The sequence below is a fragment of the Notolepis coatsorum genome, assembly GCF_963971535.1.
Source record: "Notolepis coatsorum genome assembly, chromosome: 4".
Lineage (NCBI taxonomy): Eukaryota > Metazoa > Chordata > Actinopteri > Aulopiformes > Paralepididae > Notolepis > Notolepis coatsorum.
The window spans coordinates 9,438,120-9,459,346 of record NC_140168.1 but is presented as its reverse complement, the minus strand read 5'-3'; the positions used below and the strand labels follow the sequence as shown (position 1 = coordinate 9,459,346).

The 21,227-nt window shown below is 40.9% G+C and overlaps 1 protein-coding gene across 1 annotated transcript; it reads right to left on the bottom strand.

The window, feature by feature from the left end:
• Positions 1 to 4,746: 4,746 nt before the first annotated feature.
• LOC311227030 (caspase-3-like) lies at positions 4,747 to 19,419 on the bottom strand. The gene is made up of 6 exons (XM_084312537.1): positions 19,337 to 19,419; positions 11,728 to 12,018; positions 11,197 to 11,270; positions 8,536 to 8,635; positions 7,223 to 7,871; positions 4,747 to 5,529 (listed from the first exon to the last, which is right to left on the bottom strand). Exons 2-6 carry the CDS (start codon positions 12,014 to 12,016, stop codon positions 5,367 to 5,369), a joined length of 1,275 nt encoding a protein of 424 aa, XP_084168663.1. The 5' UTR covers positions 12,017 to 12,018; positions 19,337 to 19,419; the 3' UTR covers positions 4,747 to 5,366.
• Between the last annotated feature and the right edge of the window lie 1,808 nt (positions 19,420 to 21,227).

Sequence of the window (21,227 nt, the reverse complement as noted above, 5' to 3'; positions counted from 1 at the left end):
TTTGGGAAGTATTTCGACTTGTACATGGGTATCTTAGTGGTGTAGTAGTGTATCTTGTAGACCAGGCCCATTGCAAGTTGCTGTACTCTGTTGTCTACTCAAGCCATCCTAGGTTGTCAAAATGGACAGGGGTAAGGTTAAGCAGTAGTCTGACCAGTTTGTTTTGTGATGCTTGTAGTCTTGTTTTTAGGGCCTTTGAGGTGCTTTGGTACCATGAGGTACAAGCATAGTCGTAGTACCCTTGAATGAGTGCTCCTGTTAGTCTTCAAGGTATTCTTGTTTACCAGTGAGGAGATCCGGTACAAGAATCTTGTTCGTTGGTTGACTTTTTTTATTACATTGGTTGCCATTTTGTCACAGGATGGAACCCAGGTTGGTAATTTCATCTTTCCTTGTGACAATATTGTCACCCACTGTAACAGAGAAGCCGTTGGCCTTGCTGAGTTTGTTATTTTATCCAAGAGAGAGAGAGAACTCGCACACGAATTAGGCCCTACCTAATTCTAATACCTAATAAACTACCTAATATATGAAATGCAGAGATGCCTTGTCATTACAGTACAGATTTTTTATACCCCAAAATTGATAAAGGGTTAAGGTAGACTAGTTAGTTCAACCGAGGTCTGCTATTATGGATAATGTGCCATAGACTCATTAGACTGTATATACAGGGCAGGCAGACGTTAAATAAATGATTGGTCCAAGTGGGAAGACAATATGTTGGTTATTGTTATCCTACCTTTAAAATGGATATGGTGATCCTTATTCATTTTTTTCTCAATATACTCCTGAACTGGTTTTCTCAAGCAGCTCTTGCCCAGTTGTATCTAGTTGTAAGACTAACCCTGATTCTGAATATTATTACATTTATAGAAATTAGATTATGTTTTGCCAACAAGTTGATAATGAAATTTCTTGGTGAAGCGCGTATTATGACTTGTTTAGGACTCGAAACTCAAAGGTTAGGACTTGGGACTCGACTTGGGACTTGTCAGTCTTGACTTGGGACTTGACTCGGGACTTGCCTGTCTTGACTTGGGACTTGACTCGGGACTTGCCTGTCTTGACTTGGGACTTGACTCGGGACTTGAGTACCAAGACTTGAGACTGACTTGAGACTTGCAAAACAATGACTTGGTCCCACCTCAAGACCCTAATATGACTGTTCTACCCCCACATTGGTTAGGAGCACCATTGAGGTCATGGATCAGCTTCATACCGTCTTCTGTCTGACCTACAAGTCTAAACCATGCCTACTCTAGTTCATTGCTGGGTTAAATACTTCTCTTCTGTTCACATATGCTTACTACATGTATCTATTCTATTCACATACATGCTTACTACGTGTATCTATCCTATTCACATATGCTTACTACATGTATCTATTGCTATATGTCCGCCCATCACAAACACGCAAACTGTCTAACGCCTGTCCCCGTCTCCCTGTCTCTCTGTGAGTGGATGTCTCATGGTGATGACGAAGGTGGTGGATGTCTCATGGTGATGACGAAGGTGGTGGATGTCCCGTGGTGATGGCCAAGATGATGCAATCCTCTCTAGTCGCCCCCATACTTCAAATGGATCCGAATGGAATACATACTCATGTGCAAACGGAATATGACTGATATTTTGAGCTCCGAGCCTTGACATTTAGCCTTTATCCTATTATCATACTAGTGCTCGTTTCCCTATGCTTTCTCTTTTGTTGTTCTTAGGTCTATTCTATTTCAATATTTAAAAAAATGTCTTACTGTATGTACCCCAGTTGCTATTGCATGTACATATTTTTGTTTTATTACACATATATGTACATACATACCAACTATTTCGCCTGTTTTATTGTAGATAAGATGTTTTTCGGCAGAGCATTCCAGAGTACTATTGACCTATGCCAGTGAGTTTGAGAAAATTAGATTTTGGTGGGTTTTTGTTCTGATGTTACCAGAAGCAGCCACTCTAGTGTTGTAACCATGTTCAGAAGTAATTTGCAACTGATGAGCCAAGCTAGATGGCTTACCAGTGCTGATAATGTTCTGCAGTAGCATTAGAAGACTCACCGATCATTTATTTTCAACCATTAGCCATGCCAGATGTTCATGCATAAAACTAATACTTGTATGTCCTGTATGAACAGCCTAGTGCCAGACGAGCCACTTTATTCCGAGAAACCTGCAACTTTTTCAAATCAGATGTTGTAGCTGACGACCAGGTTAGCTGGGCAGTATTCTAAGTGAGACAGAACCAAAGAATTAATAACTGATTTCATTATGGAGGGAGTGATGAAAGCAGAACATTTCCTATATATATTATATATATATATATTTCCTAAACACGTTTCGCAATTATGCCACATCAATGTGGAACGCCCTACCCAAAGCTGTAAAGGAATGTGAATCACTACCCACTTTCAAAACCACTCTCAAAGAACACCTACGGGAGACTGCAATTCGAAACTGGCCCCTGTAAATGTCCTAACCCAACCCCCTCCAATGTACAGTAAATTACCAAGTATGGTTTTGTCAATATTCCAATGTACAGTTTTGCTTGTACAGTTGTAGTGTCCCCTCCTACCCAACCCCCCCCCACCCACCCAACCAACCACCTCCAATGTACAGTCCCCCCCCCCACCCACTCAACCCCACCCCACCTACCCAACCTCCTCCAATATACAGCTTCTACGTCAAATGTATATACTCTCTTTTCTGGACTCTTTTTGTATCACAAACAGTACTGTATTTGCAAATCTGGTATGTCATAAATGTATAGATGTAGCAGTACTGTCTATGTGTATGTCATGTATGTCATATATGTTATGATGAATTGAAAATGGGGGACCCTGATGTAAACAAGACGAAAGTCATTCTCTGGTCTGCATCCCCTTAACAATTGTATGTATTGAGCTGTACTGTACTGTACCCATTCTGCAATGTGTTAATAAAGTTTTCAATCAAAACCCATTCTACAATCTGTTAATAAAGTTTTCAATCAATCAATCCTAGTCATAACAATTCCTCTTCCCATTTTTATGATATTACATTTATTGACACTCAATCCATTCATAAATGTCTGTTGAGGCCCTGTTTAAGGTGTCAGTTACAGCTTTCTCAGATGTAGCTGCACTGTATAATGTTGTCATCAGCATACATAATTGTTCTAACATGTTTTACACCCAACGGTAAATCATTAGTAAAGATGGAGTATAACAAAGGCCCTAGGCAGCTTCCTTGTGGAACCCCACAGTTAATCCATTTTGAAAAGTGTGTACATGATTACAATCAAGCTCGTGTATAAAGGTATGTCAGGTATAAAGGTATGTCTGGTGTACAGCTACTGTATGTCTGGTGTCGAGCTATGTCTGGTGTACAGCTACTGTATGTCTGGTGTACAGCTACTGTATGTCTGGTGTACAGCTATGTCTGGTGTTCCATGTGGGGAAATAGGAAGTAGGGAGCACACAACATGTAAACAACAACATTCATTTTGGACCCGCCAAATATTTTTTTATGATCTTTATGATGAAGTCATTAATCAATAATTGTTTTTTTGGGGGGAAGCAATACTTTTATTTGTATCTATAGCACATTTAAATATGTTAAAAAATCTAACTTTGTAAAAATATAGAGACAAATACTTTTACATTATAGGAACAACTTTTTTTTTACCCAAATGTCAGATGGACTCTTACAAATCCATGGATTTATCCATCACAATGAATGAATGAATTATTTTATTTAGAATGTTTACAAATACAAATAAATAAACAAACAAATAATTTTTCGAAAATGTTTACAAATAAACAAACTAAACGGATAGGTTTGAAGCCGAAGGCTTATAGAGCAACCTACCCCTAATTCAAAAAACAAATTCAAAAAAGTTAAAGTTTTCGAAATATAACAAACAAAAAAATAAATCAACAATCAGAAATCAACAAAAACCGATCCAGAAAAGAACAAAAAAAAGTTAAAGTTTGCAAGATAAAACAAACAAATAAACAAAAAATCAACAATCAACAAAAACCGTCCCTGAAAAGAACATAAGCCAACATAGGAAAATCAAAAATTCATCTGCAATACCAGAGTTTCAGTAGAGAAAAACAGATTGTAGGTAACATTTTTATATAAGATTCTAGAACCCTGTTTTTTAACATCTTTTTAAACTTAAAAATACTCCTGTTTTGGGCGGCTAGGTGGTGTAGTGGACAAGTCACTCGCCACCAGTGTGGAGACGCTAGGATTCGCGTGTTCGAATCCAGCTCTCCACATTGTTTTTCAGTTTGGCTGGTCGTCCGCAGTAATACACATTGGCCGTATTACGGGGAGGGAAAAACTGAAGGGTGGGGATCGAACGTTGTGAACAAGCGACTCCTACAAGTCGGTTGGTGCGCCTGCGCAGTAGAATCAGGAAGTGTCGGGGGCAGCGTGAGCCTCCCACGCGTTACTCCTCGACACTGAGAGGTCGAGCTGCGCAGGTGAAAAGATGCGACTGCTGTTACCTCAAGTACCGGAGGGGACTTGTGCTATGTATGACTTAGTCCACATTGCAGCCGGCTTGTGGGAGGCAAGAAACAGCGTTCGTGACAGGGGAGGGTTGAATTGGATGATACGAAATTGGGATGGGAGAAAATATAGAAAATGGGAGAAAAAGTGGATCAAAAAAAAAAAAAAAACTCCTGTTTTTTATTTCATCCGGTATATTGTTCCAGAGTTTCACTCCTTTAACTGACACAGACATACTTTTAAGTGTGGTTCGAGCTCTAAGCTGTTTCAAATTGAGTGTTCTTCTTAAATTATACGTCACCTCTCGTTCTTTAAAAAAAATTAAGTTACATGGCAGTTGATAACTTCTAGCTTTAAAAACTATCTCTGCTGTTTTAAGGTCAATTAAGTCGAGGAACTTTAATGCCCTTAGTTAAAAAAAACTGTGTGTTTGTAGGATGGAGATAACTAACATTGTTCACAACCCTTATTGCCTTTTTCTGTAAGATGATAATAGGATTCAGATTCGTTTTGTATGTGTTTCCCCAAGTTTCTATACAGTAAGTTAGATATGGTAATAAAAGAGTACATAAAAATAAAATAAAAGCTGAGGTTTTGGTCTATCACGACACCCAAAAAAGTATATTCATCTACTCTTTCAAGATGAACATTATCTATGCATATCTCTACTTGAGTATCCGGATGTATTTTTTTATTATAAATCTACAATTTACAATAAATCTTACTGTTATCTATAGCACCACAATTATTTTTATAGAAACCAAATCATATTGATATGTGTAAATATCACTTGTTATGAGCCCAAAACAGAACATGTGTCATCGGTATCGACCAAAGGTTTCATGACGGGTAGGTCTCTCGGATAATGCGTCACTCGTACTGGACAGAGGGCTGAGGGAAGACCAGAGCTTTGCCCATGGTGCTGGAGAACTCTGGGGCCTGTTTGGTCCTTTTTGATGATGGTGATAGTTTACATGCAAACTGTCCAATCCGGTAGTTGACCTCCTGAAGAATTTTGTAGACGTCTTCTCCCCTGGACAGAGAACACAGAGCAAACAATAGCTGTTAAAACATCAACAACTGGGGCCGACAGTGTCTCCCGAGGGAGGTAGAGCAGTCGTCTGGTAATCTGGAGGTTCCCAGTTTGATTCCCGCTCCTCCCGGGAAGTGTGTAGAAGTGTCCTTGAGTAAGACACTTAACCCCTAATTGCTCCCGATGAGCAGGTTGGCACCTTGCATGGTTGCCTCTGCCGTTTGTGTGTGAAGTCAAAGAAGTCCTTTGTTTTGACTCAAGAGGCGAAATGAATGGAAGTGGAAGGCCATTTTGGATAATCACGCAGAATCTTTACCAGTACAAACATTACAAAAACCTTTGTGAAACACTCATTTTCCGTGGGATTTTTTTAAACTTTGGACCTGTACTACATAAGACTTCAGGCTATGTTATGTTTTTCCTCTCAGCTGGAACTTAAAAACAGGCATCTGGCAACCACTAAACAGAAATGTGAGTACACAAAACTTTTACTTCAGTGTGTTCAAATCTCTGTTACTCTATTTCATTAGCACAGATTTGTCTTTATTGTGTAAGAAACGTCAGAATGTTACCTTTCAAAAGAGACCAGACTCATGCATGTGCTATAAGTATAAAGTATAATAAATCGTCACAAACACAACAAAAAATTGCCCCGTTTTTGCCTGATGCTTAACCGTTTCCCGGCCAACCACGGAGATGTCTGTGTTTCGGATCCACCGCTAGAGGGCCATCCACGGACATGTCCGTGGCAAGGTTGTTTTGGCTTTTATTCCATTTTAATAACCTACTCAATGTCACGAGCAGCACTGCAGAAGTACCCTACTCTTTGAATTCGAAAAAGTGCATTACCGGCCAGATCCTCTTAGGGGCGCTATCTCGATAATGCAGTGTTCCCTGTGGCAGAAGTTGTCTTGTTTTTTCTGGGTCTCCAATGTAGTTTTCTGCTAACATGAAGCTATGCCTGTAGCCTGTAGCACGGAATACGTTTTGGGACGCTGATTTCAGTGTGCAGTAAAGGAATGCCAATGGACATATCGATCTACCAGATGGCGATCGATAACTGGGAAATCCTTTTGGGGATCCAACCAGCCCATGGTAAGATAATTTTCACGTAAATCACATGCTGATCAGGCCTTGTTATGATAGCCATCCACCCGATCAGCGAATGTGGCTACTGAGGCTAACGCGGTTATTGGTAATCAATAATCAGAAACGACGTCTCCCGCCCCCCCCCCCCCCCCCCCCCCTTTCATGCATTCATGGTGGACCATCATATCGATCATATGCAGTTTGATTTTTAACTCTAGCTTCTGTAGTGCCGAAATACCATTGGATTTAACGTTACTAGCTTAGCTTAGCTATCAAATGAGAACGTATTGATGAAAAAAATATTTCTTTAAGCCATTTTGAAGGGACGGTTTATGGTCTCAATTGACAATGAGAATGGACAGATAGCAATACTATAAAGTATAGATTTAGCTCTACAAACAGCCTCACGAACTATGCAAGTCTGTTTAGAAATGCTGGCCGTCTAGAGTGATATTAGACGGATCCAAATGGCCCCGAATGTGTTAAGAGGTTAAGAGGTTAATCATAGGAAATTCCACATCACCACAGCAACCCTATCTCTAAGTAAGAAAGACTAGGACCAATCACATGTGTGTGTGAGTATTTAGTAGGGGGTTGGTATTACCTTTGGCAGTCCTTCTTCAGTTGGTCGCAGAGGGTCTGGATGAACCAGGATCCATAGGAGCTTCTATTAGGATCAGTAGCTCTGATGGAGACAAAACCGGAAACGACCGCCCGCGCGATCAGGAAGTTAGCTCCATCTGGCTCGCAGTCATTGTCGTCGGTCTCAAAGTGGTCCGGCTTGTAGGAGTCCAAGAAGAAGTCGAAGATGGCGACCCTGTCGTCCGCCCCGTCGTCCGCCTCGAACGACGCCTCAGCCATTTCCTCTGACCCCCGACACGCCTGGATGATGAAGATCTTGGGTTTTCCGGCGAGAGCGGGACAGTTATTCCCATAGAAGGGCAAGTAGATCTTGTCATTGGGAAGGATCTTCTTGTCGACTCCCCGGACGCCCTCCTTGTTCCCGTGGCTCAGGATGCAGCAGACGAAGGCGTCCCCGTGTCTGGGGAGCTCTTTCAGCTCAACAAAGTTACCGCCGTCCCATTTTTTCAATTTGTGCTTTAGTAGATCATTTGTAAGGCTCAGGGACGGCTTCTGGGTGAGTGGATCTAGTTTACTGATGAGCTCCAAGATTACAGACATGTCCTTTTTGGTCTTCTCTTCACACATCACCACCTTGAAGCCCAGCCAGCTGAACACCTTCGCCAGGTCCTCTACATCAGAAGAAGGGGGCAGTGCAAAGAGAACATGGAAAAAAGGAGAGGAGAGGAGAGGAGAGGAGAGGAGAGGAGAGGAGAGGAGAGGAGAGGAGAGGAGAGGAGAGGAGAGGAGAGGAGAGGAGAGAGAGGAGAGGAGAGGAGAGGAGAGGAGAGGAGAGATTATTTGTACTGTATTTTTCTTTTTTACAATTTCAGTTACCCTTTCAGGTACTGTATGAGTCTTTTAGGGGGAATGTGAATCTATACAACCATTCATTGTATTTTCTTATTTTAACTTACTCTATTATCAATCACATTCTGTATTTGTATTCTGTTAACTACTTGGACCCCAGCAAGACTAGCCGTTATTAATCTAACAGCTAATGAGGATCCTACAAAAAAATTAAAAATAAACATAAAGTCAAGGAAAGGGTGCCCACTAACTCTATCCATTTGAAAATGATATCTTGCTTTAGTTATTAGAGATGACGTCTGAATGTGGTTTGATTATAATAGGGTAACTCATCATTACGTTGTTTCTCACTGTAATATGATTCTTCTCCCTAAAATTCTTCACACATTGAACATCAACGTTGCTGCGTGTTAAAAAATTATTTCTGGACATTTGATAATTGACTTACATAAAGAGAAATAAAACAATATTATGAGAATGACTCACCGGCGTCCTTCTCAGTTCCATATCTTGGTTTTTCGTCTTCATTAAACCTGTTGTTGATGATCACACAGACACCTAGAGGCAAGCTGTCCATCTTGTATTTCTAGAGAGAGGTGACAGAATGAATCAAAGATGTATTTTGTCTTTCTATCTTTTTCTCCCGTCCCGCAATTGAGTCATTATGCCTATACCCTTCCTGGTCATTGCGCTGCCCTACAATCAGTGGGGAGGGTGTAGACTACCACATGTCTCCTCTGTGGGTCTGGGGAGGGTGTAGACTACCACATGTCTTCTCTGTTGGTGTCGGGAGGGTGTAGACTACCACATGTCTTCTCTGTTGGTGTCGGGAGGGTGTAGACTACCACATGTCTTCTCTGTTGGTGTCGGGAGGGTGTAGACTACCACATGTCATACGCTCACCGGCTTCCCACCCGTGAACATTGTGTTCATAGGGACGACTGACCAATGAATTAATAGAAACTGTTAATAATAATCTCCAGGGGAAAGATGATTGTCATAAACAAGGTATAAATCCGTCTGGGGTTGAGTCAGCCAATATTTAGTACTAAACTACTACTAAATATACCAAGTAATCCGGCAGCACAAGTGGACCTTAGACTCCAATGTTTCTGAATTAAACTAAAGTTGATGTTGAACTCCAGGTGTGCTGCTGGATTCCATTGATTCTGAAACATGGGTCGTTCCTGCTCTGGCTGCACCCTGGATGAAGACCATGGCTGTGACCAGGATGAAGACCACGGCTGTGACCAGATGATTATCATGCTTCAAAATGTGCTTACAACCTGTAGGGGTGGACGGTATAACCGGTATACAGTATAAACGGTATGAATTTGCGCTACGGTATGGATTTTGACTACCTTTGACTATATATACCTTGTGACCGGTAGACTAGAGCAGCTAGTCACAGCTGCTCTAGTCGTTAACAGCTGAATCGTTAACGTTACTTGACGATTCACTCGACGTTTGTAGTGGTCGTTGCATAGTGTTTCATTGTACTCTGATGAGGTCGCTTTCACACAGGGGCTGTTTGGTCCGGACTTTCGGACCAGAATTCGATAGTCCGGTTTTTCGGGTCTGTGTGAATGCGCGTCGAACTCGGTCCGCGGACCAAGCAGGCGAACTCTGGTCCGCCTGAAAACGTAGGTCTCGGTTCGGCTTCAGCGGACCAAACGCGAACCAAATATAGGAAGTGATTATTATTACCACTGCTCGCAGTACTCACTGCAAAACAAGCACACTGCATCTAATCTCTCTATCTATCTATCTATCTATCTATCTATCTATCTATCTATCTATCTATCTATCTATCTATCTATCTATCTATCTATCTATCTATCTATCTATCTATCTATCTATCTATCTATCTATCTATCTATCTATCTATCTATCTATCTATATATGTCTGTGCATCTTGGGAAGAAGGAAGAAAAAACGCGGCTTATTATTATTACCGAGGCGCGCGGCTTATTATATTATTAAAACAGCTACTTGTGGGCACTCATAAAAACACCGTGGTCTACAAGTTGTTTAGCGAGAGGATGGTGGTAATGTGCTTCAATAGAACAATGGATCAATGCCATGTCAAAACTCGGCTCCGCTGATCTGGGCTCTGCAGTACACACACAGACACACACACGCGCGCGCGCGCACACACAGGATCGCAGCCACACACACATTTCCACTGTCCAATAGACAAGCGCCCTTTTCGACCGCGTGACATTGTTCAGAAGGTCTCGGTCCGCCTCACAGAAACCTGTGTGAAAGCAGGCGAACCAAATGAAGAATGCAACAATGTTGCAACTTCACCCCCAGAACCGCACCGAGTCCTCCAAAACTCTATGTGAAAGCGACAGTTTTTCTCCACTTGCTCACGGAACTTGCCATATAGTTTGGGCATTTCAATTTGGCTAAGGAGGCTGAGAGGAGACTTGCTTTAGCGCAGCAACGGGGTAACGTTAGCCGCTAAGCTAACGTTCTAACATGACTCCGCAGCACCAGTTTCATTAGTGAGGAAAGGTGGGGGGGGGGGGGGGGGGGGTATATTGACGAGGCTTGACAACAGAGGTTCAAAGATAACTTCACATTTATTGGCTATTCGTTTCTTTATATCGCTTTATCCATCGGGCTGCTCTCGTTTCCAACTCTGTGTTGACAATGACATCCTGGTGTGACATCATCAACTACGGCAACTTAGGACGCTCAAACCTCAAACTCAAACCTATTACATCACGCTCTCTCGCTCTCTCTCTACGTTGTCAAACATGTACACTAAATTGAAGTTATGTTGGAGTTTTATTGTGTTTGAGTTGTTTGAGGGAAAGAAACCTCCTGTCCTGCAGTCGTTTTTACTTTCACATTTTTCTATTGCAGTTTTGCACAATAAATGTTCTTAAATACCGCTGTACTATGTGAAATATGTCCTAGTAATACAAGAGTACAGTAATAGCTGCCAGTGTTTTACCCCTTCAGAAGCATTTATATAGACATTTTAAGATAAATGAATATACCGTGATATATACCGTTACCGTCTATGCTTCAAATTATACGGTGATATACATTTAAGACCATACCGTCCAACCCTAACCTGGAGTATCTCTATTTAGCAACAGATATACTTTGTTACAAAGGAAAAGCTTTGCGTACCCTTTCTGCAATGGCATTACTTCCATTACTTGGAGCTGGAGCTGTGAAGGCAGCTTGGCGTGGAGCTGGAGCTGCTGTAATGGAAAAATATTTAAAAAAAATCAAAAGAGCAACAGGTCTTCTATTTTTCCATGAATATGTATCATGCATCGCTGCTGTACCTATTATGATACCTGCTTTCTCCTAATTTAAGGCCAGTTTGATTAGGCTCATCTCCCTCAGATTTCTACAGGTGATAATGATGGCTGGCATCATCTGCATGGGTCGCCACTATCATGTCCACAACATGTAGCTTTGAGGAACCACATGGCAGATCACCAGGTGGTATGTCTGAAAGGCCATCTGTGCCCTCTTTAGTCAGGTACCATATAAATTCGATCAGGCTTCAGTTGACCCAGAAATCTCTACTCCAGATTAAACGTCTAAATTCATACATCTCTACTCCACATTAAACTCTAAATTCATACATTTCTACTCCAGATTAATTATTGTAGGCTAAGAATGAATATGTATCATGCATCACTGCTGTACCTATTTTGAGACCAAGACGAGTCGCTTCTTTCTGCAAATTTGTGGCCAGTTTGTTTTGTTGCATGATCCTCAGAATTCCACAGACAATAATAATGGCATCATCTTCATGGGTCTCCACTATCTTGTTCACAACATCTTGCGTTGGGGAGTTCCGTGGCAGATCACCAGGTGGTATGTCTGAAAGGCCATCTGGGCCCTCTTTAGTCAGGTGCCATATAAACACATTTAGTTGATCAGCCTTCAGTTGATCCAGATATCTCTTCAACTGGGTTGTCACGTTACTTTCCATCACTGCAAACAGAAAGACATGAGAAGAAGTTGTAATAGTATAGTAATAGTATTAGTAGTAGTAATAATAATAATAATAGTAGTAGTAATAGTAGTAGCAGTAATAGTAGTAGTAGTAGTAGTAGTAGTAGTAGTAGTAGTAGTAGTAGTAGTAGTAGTAGTAGTAGTAGTAGTAGTAGTATTAGTAGTAGCAATAGTAATAGAAGTAGTAGTAGTAATAGTAGTAATAGTAGTAGTAGTAGTAGTAGTAGTAGTAGTAGTAGTAGCAGCAGCAGCAGCAGCAGTAGTAGTAGTAGTAGTAGTAGTAGTAGTAGTAGTAGTAGTAGTAGTAGTAGTAGTAGTAGTAGTAGTAGTAGTAGTAGCAGCAGCAGCAGTAGTATAGTAGTAGTATAGTAGTAGTAGTAATAGTAGTAGTATAGTAGGGCTGGGAGATTCAAATGAATGATTTAGGACGATTTTCCAAAAGAAAACGATTTTCAAAACGATTTTTTTTGTCACCTTTTATTTTACAAAAAGTGATGTTTGGTGAAAGTTAGATTTGCACTTTATTAATCGCAATAGGGAAATTCATTCCTGTTTGATGATCAAGAGGCACCTTTTATTTGTTTTAAGTGAAATTTGGTGAAAAAGCAAGTTATTGCACTATTAATCCCAATAGGGACATTCATCTTTGTTTGATTAAGTAACCTTTTATATATATATATATATATATATTTTTTTTTATTATTATTATTTTTAAGTGAAGATTGGTGAAAGTTAGGTTTACACTTCAATCCCAATATAGGGAAATTCATCTTGGTTTGAAAATTTTTGTGTCAAATAAGAACAAAGCTTATTTGAATGATAATAATTAACAAGTAATATGGTAATAATACGTAGGTTATTGATCAATGAATGTATTGATACATTTATTTATTTTACAAATGATACACCAGTAGAAGTCGTGTCTGCCTAAAAAAATTGGATTGAGGCGATATTTAGCCAGGTGACAGAAGTTGCTGCGCGATCGTCGCTCGAAAATCTGCTGCTGTGTGGGTTCTCTCATTCATAACAATGGAAGCGATACAATTCTGTCAGTCGCCTGTCTTAAAAAATCGGTCGCCTGGCAAAAATCGCCCGGCGTATGCATTGGACTTTACAGTCAATCTCTTGCCCACTTACAAAACAGCGCTGAAATACAGTAAGCCCCAGGAAAAGACTGTGTTGCAGTGGACTAAGGACAGTATAGAGACTTTGAGAGGCTGTTTAGCTTCCATGGATTAGAGCATTTTCCACAATCAGGAGCTAGATGTGGCTAAGGAATCTACAACTGACTACATCAGATTCTGCATTGACAATGTGGTCCCACAAAAGGTGATTGTTCACTTTCCCATGCAACAATAAGCCGCACATCACCAAAGAGGTTGAGGCCTGTATAAACAATAAGAAGTGGGCCCACATCACCAAAGAGGTTGAGGCCTGTATAAACAATAAGAAGTGGGCCCACATCACCAAAGAGGTTGAGGCCTGTATAAACAATAAGAAGTGGGCCCACATCACCAAAGAGGTTGAGGCCTGTATAAACAATAAGAAGTGGGCCCACATCACCAAAGAGGTTGAGGCCTGTATAAACAATAAGAAGTGGGGCCCACATCACCAAAGAGGTTGAGGCCTGTATAAACAATAAGAAGTGGGCCCACATCACCAAAGAGGTTGAGGCCTGTATAAACAATAAGAAGTGGGCCCACATCACCAAGGACAGGGCAGATGCAGCTGCAGCACAGAAAGAGATCAACCTGCAGCTAAGAAATGCCAGGGAAAAACAGAGCTAAAGCTGAACAGAGCTTCAGATCTATGGACAACAAAACTCTGTGGGACTCTATGAAGAAAATAACGAACATGAACTCTAACAAAAAGCAGCTAATTACCTTAAATGACGAGAACAGAGCTAATAAACGTAATGACTTATTTTTAAGATTTGATGCACAGAACACTTCTCCTTTGATGGCGCTTGACCCTCCTCAATTTGTCTCTGTTGATTGTGTGAAAATTTACCCAAAACAGGTACAGTCAGTTTTCACAAAGGCAGGGAGCAAGAGATCTGTGGGCCCAGACGGCTTGCCCTCCTTCCTGCTTAAGCAGTGTGCAGCCGAGCTAACGGAGGCTTGGTGCCCCATCTTCCAAAGTTCTATTGAGAGTTACACAGACCCTGAGCTGTGGAAAAAGTCTATCATTCCTATTCCAGTTGACAACAAGGACTTTAGGCCCATTACATTAACAAGTGTGGTCATGAAGTGTTTCAAAAGGGTTATTGTAAATATGATCAAACCTGTAATCTCCCCTCATCTCGACCCAAACCTGACAAAGCTGACTGTCAACATACCAGCTGAGATCTCTGCGAGGCCAAGGCCAGAAGAATTTGTTGATACCATGCAGTTCACCTGGATGTTGTTTTCCTCTAGTCTACGGCATTGAAATGGTGTCAACAAATCCTTCTGGCCTCGCAGAGATCTCAGCTGGTATGTTGACAGTCAGGTTGCGCCTGATTGAAGAGCCTCAAGCACTAAACAAAAGGTCAAATCCAGCACCTGGTACAGGTGGGCCCAGATGGCCGATGGGTCGTGCCTCAGAGAAGGGGAGATGGAACAAATGCTCAGAGGGGACTGGGAGGATGTGTACAGAGCACCAGTGTGGAGGGTGGCTTGCTGATGGGATCCCCCAAAGTGGACAGACTGAACCTCATTAGTGTACTTGCAGCCATAATTCTTACTGAAGTCAACATGAATAAGGCATTCATTGTCCGCAGGTTTCTCCCTCAGCTCCCTGTTCGCCCAGTATAGATAGATATGATCTATCTATCTATCTATCTATCTATCTATCTATCTATCTATCTATCTATCTATCTATCTATCTATCTATCTATCTATCTATCTATCTATCTATCTATCTCTATCTATCTATCCATCCATCCATCCATCCATCCATCCATCCATCCATCCATCCATCCATCCATCCATCCATCCATCCATCCATCCATCCATCCATCCATCCATCCATCCATCCATCCATCCATCCATCCATCCATCCATCCATCCATCCATCCATCCATCCATCCATCCATCCATCCATCCATCCATCCATCCATCCATCCATCCATCCATCCATCCATCCATCCATCCATCCATCCATCCATCCATCCATCTATCTATCTATCTATCTATCTATCTATCTATCTATCTATCTATCTATCTATCTATCTATCTATCTATCTATCTATCTATCTATCTATCTATCTATCTATCTATCTATCTATCTATCTATCTATCTATCTATCTAACTGTGCATCTTGGGAAGAAGGAAGAAAAAACGGGGCTTATTATATTATTACCGAGGCGAACGGCATTCACTGCAAAACAAGCACACTGTACACATATGGGCAGAAGACCAAATAAAACAGCTACTTGTGGGCACTCATAAAAACAACGTGGTGTACAAGTTGTTTAGCGAGAGGATGGTGGTAATGGGCTTCAATAGAACAATGGATCAATGCCACGTCAAAACTCGCCTCCGCTGATCTGGAGGGCTCGCAGTCCACACACAGACACACACGTGCGCGCGCGCACACACAGGCTCGCAGCCACACACACACATTTCCACTGTCCAATAGACGCGCCCTTTTCGACCGCGTGACATTGTTCAGAAAGTTCAGTGCGCCTCACAAATTGCTATGTGAACGCAGACGAACCAAATGAAGAATGCAACAATGTTGCAACTTCACCACCAGAACCGCACCGAGTCCACCAAAACTATATGTGAAAGCGACCTAAGGCTCCGAGACCATCAACCTCTTCAAAACCCACCTAAAAACACACCTGTTCAAACTTTCCTTCGTGCAACATGGCGCTGCTCCAAAGTAGCCCACCCCCTCCCCCCCCTGACTCTTTTCTTTTAAACTACTGATCCTGTTGTTTTTGTTTTTTTGATTATTTTTTGTTACTGTTTTGTCCAAATGGACTGCACCTTGCTTCCTTTTTAATTTAAATTGGTATATTTTCCTGTTGTTACTATATATGGAGTGTATAATATATCATTGTTGGTGATTCCACCCTAGGGTCCTTTCCACCCTGTTGAATTCCTGTCCACCTGTTTTCTTTTTAAATAACTTAACAACTATGTTAAATGTTTTACTCATGGTACCAAAGCACCTCAAATGCACTAAAAACAAGATTACAAACATCACAAAACAAACTGGTCAGACTACTTGACCTTACTCCTAAAACCCACCTCACCCCTGCCCATTTTGACAACCTAGGATGGCTTAGAGTAGACGACAGAGTACAGCAACTTGCAATGGGCCTGGTCTACAAGATACACTACACGACTAAGGTACCCATGTACATGTCAAAATACTTCCCAAAGGTCAGTGAATACGACCACAACACCAGAGGGAGCACCACAAATCATGTTAATTAAACCCAGATTCGGCTCAAACAAGGGACTAAACACCTTTCGCAATTATGCCACATCAATGTGGAACGCCCTACCCACAGCTGTAAAGGAATGTGAATCACTACCCACTTTCAAAACCACTCTCAAAGAGCACCTACGGGAGACTGCAATTCGAAACTGGCCCCTGTAAATGTCCTAACCCAACCCCCTCCAATATACAGTAAATGTCCTAACCCAATAATACACGAGACCCTCTTCTTGGGACCAAGTAAGGGATCGTCGATTATCCAATGTACAGTTACCCCCCCCCCCCCCACCCAACCACCTCCAATGTACAGTTTCCCCACCCCCCCTCCACCCCACCTACCCAACCTCCTCCAATGTACAGTTTCTTCATCAAATATACTCTCTTTTTTAGACTCTTTTTGTATCACAAACAGTACTGTATTTGTAAATCTGGTATGTCATAAATGTAGAGATGTAGCAGTACTGTCTATCTGTATGTCATGTATGTCATAATATGTTATGATGAATTGAAAATGGGGGACCCTGATGTAAACAAGACGAAAGTCTTTCTTTAGGGGCCAACTCAGGAAATGGCTGTTAGACAGCCAAATATGCACTCATTAGGGATGTTAGTGATGTTGTACTGACTGAATGTCATGCGAGTGTGCGTGGTCATGTCAGTGATGTCAGTTTTTATGAATGAACGTTGTAAGGTCCGTTTTGTGTTTGTTTTATGTTAGGACTACGGGTGGAAATGAGCCCTGTGCTATTCCCGGCATATTTACGTCCTTGTCATGCTGTGATGTTATGCATACACTCATGTAAATGATGTTCATTAATTTGCATTGTCCTTAATAAACAAATCTTAATCTTAATCTTTCTCTGGTCTGCATCCCCTTAACAATTGTGTGTATTGAGCTGTACTGTATTGTACCCATTCTGCAATATGTTAATAAACATTTCAATCAATCAATCAATCAATCCCCCCACCTAATTATATTATTATTCCTGACGTTACCTGTGACTGTGGCGACAGCCGAGCGATCCTTCTCCAAGTTAAAACGTATTAAGACCTACCTGCGGAGCGCCATGGGTCAGGAGAGACTGAGTGGGCTTGCAATCCTGTCCATTGAAAACACCAGAGCCCGGGAGTTGGACATTAAAGACATTGTCGAGGATTTTGCACAACGCAAGGCTCGTCGTATGCCATTGAAATAGGTGAGTAAACTGCCCTTTTCTTACTCTAGTGGGGTTCCCAAACTTTTCAGGCTGGGACCCAGAAAATAAGGCGTCAGAGAGCCGCGGCCCAATGCACATCGTCAGGCTTTTTTTTTTTTTTTTTTTTTGCCAGGTGACCGATTTGCCAAATATCACTTCAATCCTATTAAGTTAGTTCAAGTTAGTTATTCGTTTATATGTGCTATTTATGAGAGGGCTAACTTGTTGCAAAATAATAATGATAATAATAATAGCCGCATTAAAATACTATTGTTGCTTCGGTTGTTTTCAGCGTTTTATGTACATAATCTGTTATTTAGTTTGAAATGTTCGTTGAAGTAAGTATATTTTTCGTTTTTGTTTATTTATTAAGTTAATATAAAACCATATAGTCACATTTTAGAATACAATAGAATAGAATTTTAGAATACAACTAGAAACACTGTCCTGGCCTGAAGTTCAGTGGCATAAAAAGAAAAAAGAAAAAAAAAAGTATTTCTTTTTCTTTTTTTAATCATCTCGCGGCCCTCCCGTGGCTGCTCGCGGCCCACCTTTGGGTCGCGACCCCGACTTTGGGAACCATAGTATTTATTATCTCTGTCTGCTTTATATACCGCCAGCGTGGGGACAGAGAAAGCTGGGCTGGCTGTTGTTCTGCAGATGAGCTTCTCAGTTCTCACACAGACCATAAACAAACGCTTATAAAATGATTTAATAGGCTAAACTTCGTTTAAAATTCTTTGTTTTAGACTTGTTTATTCTATTCTATTTTGTCGACATAATGCTACGTGGCCCGACTAGATCCGTATTGTACCCATTCTGCAATCTGTTAAATAAAGTGTTCATTCATTCATTCATTCAGATCCAAATTACGAAAAACGTTTCCTTCATTGCGCAACTTGTGAACGCAAAAAAGGAAACGAAATTGCCGCTCCGCGCGATTCACAACTCTAGCCTCTATGGTAGTAGTAGCGTGTTGAAACGTATACATGGCTATACCCACCCCCTTCATGCAACAGATACTATGACATGCCATGGAAATGGAATGGATAAAAGCGTCATCACGTACAGTACAGTACCATAATACATATAATATGTAAAATATGTCCAGGCAGGGAGGGAACATTTCCATAAACGCAGCTTTTGCATCACATCACGTTGAGCGTTGTATCTCTGAGGCGCAATAAAGATTTATTGACCATAATTCACAAATCATCTCTGACGCAACTAAGGCTGCAATTCCCTGTTGCCAGAACATTGGTTTTCTTCTAAGAAGCTCGTTCTACAGATTAAAAGTCGTAATGTGCGGATACGGTTATTATAAAATCGACACACATTATGACATAATAGGAAGGAAGTATTCTAGGACAGCCGACAATGTCTTGCAACAAAATAACATACTTCAGTTTTTAGCTCATATGATCAGACTCTTTCCAACATGAACTCTGTTGCAAGAACATTGTTTTTCTTCCAAGAAGTTCGTTCTACATTAAAACGTTATGTTCGATTTACAAACAGTATTTTCTCATAAGACACGTCGTCGCCTCGGATTACAGTAGGCTATCATTTTGGATTTAGGGCTATTTAAAATACATTTTAAATAAAGCCATTTAAAGGTTACTGTAAAAGCTTTAACCTACTACATGAACGACACAATAATGGAACTTACCTCATGTGTTCTATGTCCTTGTCCTTGTTTCAAGTCAGAGTATTCAGCATCTTTATACTTTCGGTTGCGTGCAGATTTCAATCACCGCCCCTCCTACACAGGATAACCCCCCCCCCCCCAACCCCACCCCTTATTCCCCACCTACCCAACCTCCTCCAATGTGCAGTTTTTACGTCAAATGTATATACTCTCTTTTCTGGACTATTTTTGTATCACAAACAGTACTATATTTGCAAATCTGGTATGTCATAAATGTATAGATGTAGCAGTACTGTCTATCTGTATGTCATGTATGTCATATGTCCTGATGAATTGAAAATGGGGGACCCTGATGTAAACAAGACGAAAGTCTTTCTCTGGTCTGCATCTCCTTAACAATTGTGTGTATTGAGCTGTACTGTATTGTACCCATTCTGCAATCTGTTAATAAAGTTTTCAATCAATCAATCAATCCCTCCCAGTGCTGGGTGAGACTTTACACATTGAAGTTGGATACAAGTTAAACTACAAGATACACAATCTTTTGTATTATGACTTTTATATATTTTGTTACTAATTAGTAATTAGTTAGTCAAATCCATTGTAAATCCAAAAAAGTACCAATTCAAGTGTTACTTGTTATAAAAAGGTACTGTCGTAAATTAATTGAATCAAAAATGTACGGTACAGTAAGGTTAGGGTTTTAAGGAAATATATGTTCACAGCTTTAAGGAGGAATGACGCTCTGAAGTCAGAAAATAGTCAACTAGAACAAGTCAAAGCGAGCAGTAAGGAATGCATCTTGTGTAGGGTTAAATTACCGTTTCCCCACACCCCACACAGCGAGGTCAGTAATGTCATAAAAGCCTACCCCTCCGGACATTAGGAAGGAGGGGTTGGTGTATTTTTAGGGTCAAAGCAGACCGTGACCATTGTGCAACCCCCCTGTTTCAGTTTGAACCTTCTGCCAGGAAGAAAGAGAGTCCAAGATGTGATACTGAGCAACTTTTTTGGCATATACATACAATCTAGCCAACGCTATCCACAAACACACGTAAAAAAATTGGCTTTTTGACCAGAACTGTGACAAGGGTGACTCTAGGGTTAAGTACTAAAAAGTAAAACTAAAAACTTTTTTTCTGACTGTCTATTCTTCTGATATCAGGTGTTTAAGCGAGGCGACAGACAGAATTGTATCGCTTCCATTGTTATGAATGAGACAGCCCACACGGCAGGAGATTTTCGAGCGACGATCGCACAGCAACTTCTGTCGCCTGGCTAAATATTGCCTCAATCCTATTTTTTTAGGCGACGGCAGGCGACACAGCAAGGACAATGAGGAAATAACATGACATCTACTGGTGTATCATTTGTAATATAAATTAATTTATCAATACATTTATTGATCAATAACCTACGTATTATTACTATGCTACTTATGTTAATTATTAATTAACAGGAACAATTTAAATAAATAACATTAGTTGGAGAGATGGGATGTGTGTGCTAATTTAAGGCAGTCAATGAGTTGTTCTCTCTCTCTCTCTCTCTCTCTCTCTCTCTCTCTCTCTCTCTCTCTCTCTCTCTCTCTCTCTCTCTCTCTCTCTCTCTCTCTCTCTCTCTCTCTCTCTCTCTCTCTCTCTCTCTCGATAGTGGGAGAGGGATTTGAAGGTCTCCTTGACTGCTCCACAATGGGAGACGGTTTTAAAAAATACAACAACATCATCAAAATGTGTAAGATATAAAATGATACAATTAAAGGTAGTTCATCGAGCCTATATTACACCATGTAAAATAAAAAAAATGGATCAAGCCATTTCAGATTTGTGCTGGCATGGATGTGGGGAGGTAGGAACACTCATCCACATGTTGTGGCATTGCCCCACAGTGAAGAGTTTTTGGCACAAGGTCA

Bases quoted from the DNA above. Each gene is read 5' to 3' on its own strand.
- LOC311227030 (XM_084312537.1), bottom strand. From the start codon at position 12,016: ATGGAAAGTAACGTGACAACCCAGTTGAAGAGATATCTGGATCAACTG. The intron at 11,271-11,727 runs GTACAGCAGTGA...TTTCCATTACAG, and splicing joins TCGTCTTGGTCTCAAAATAG to CAGCTCCAGCTCCACGCCAA. The intron at 8,636-11,196 runs GTACGCAAAGCT...ACCTCTCTCTAG, and splicing joins GTAATGCCATTGCAGAAAGG to AAATACAAGATGGACAGCTT.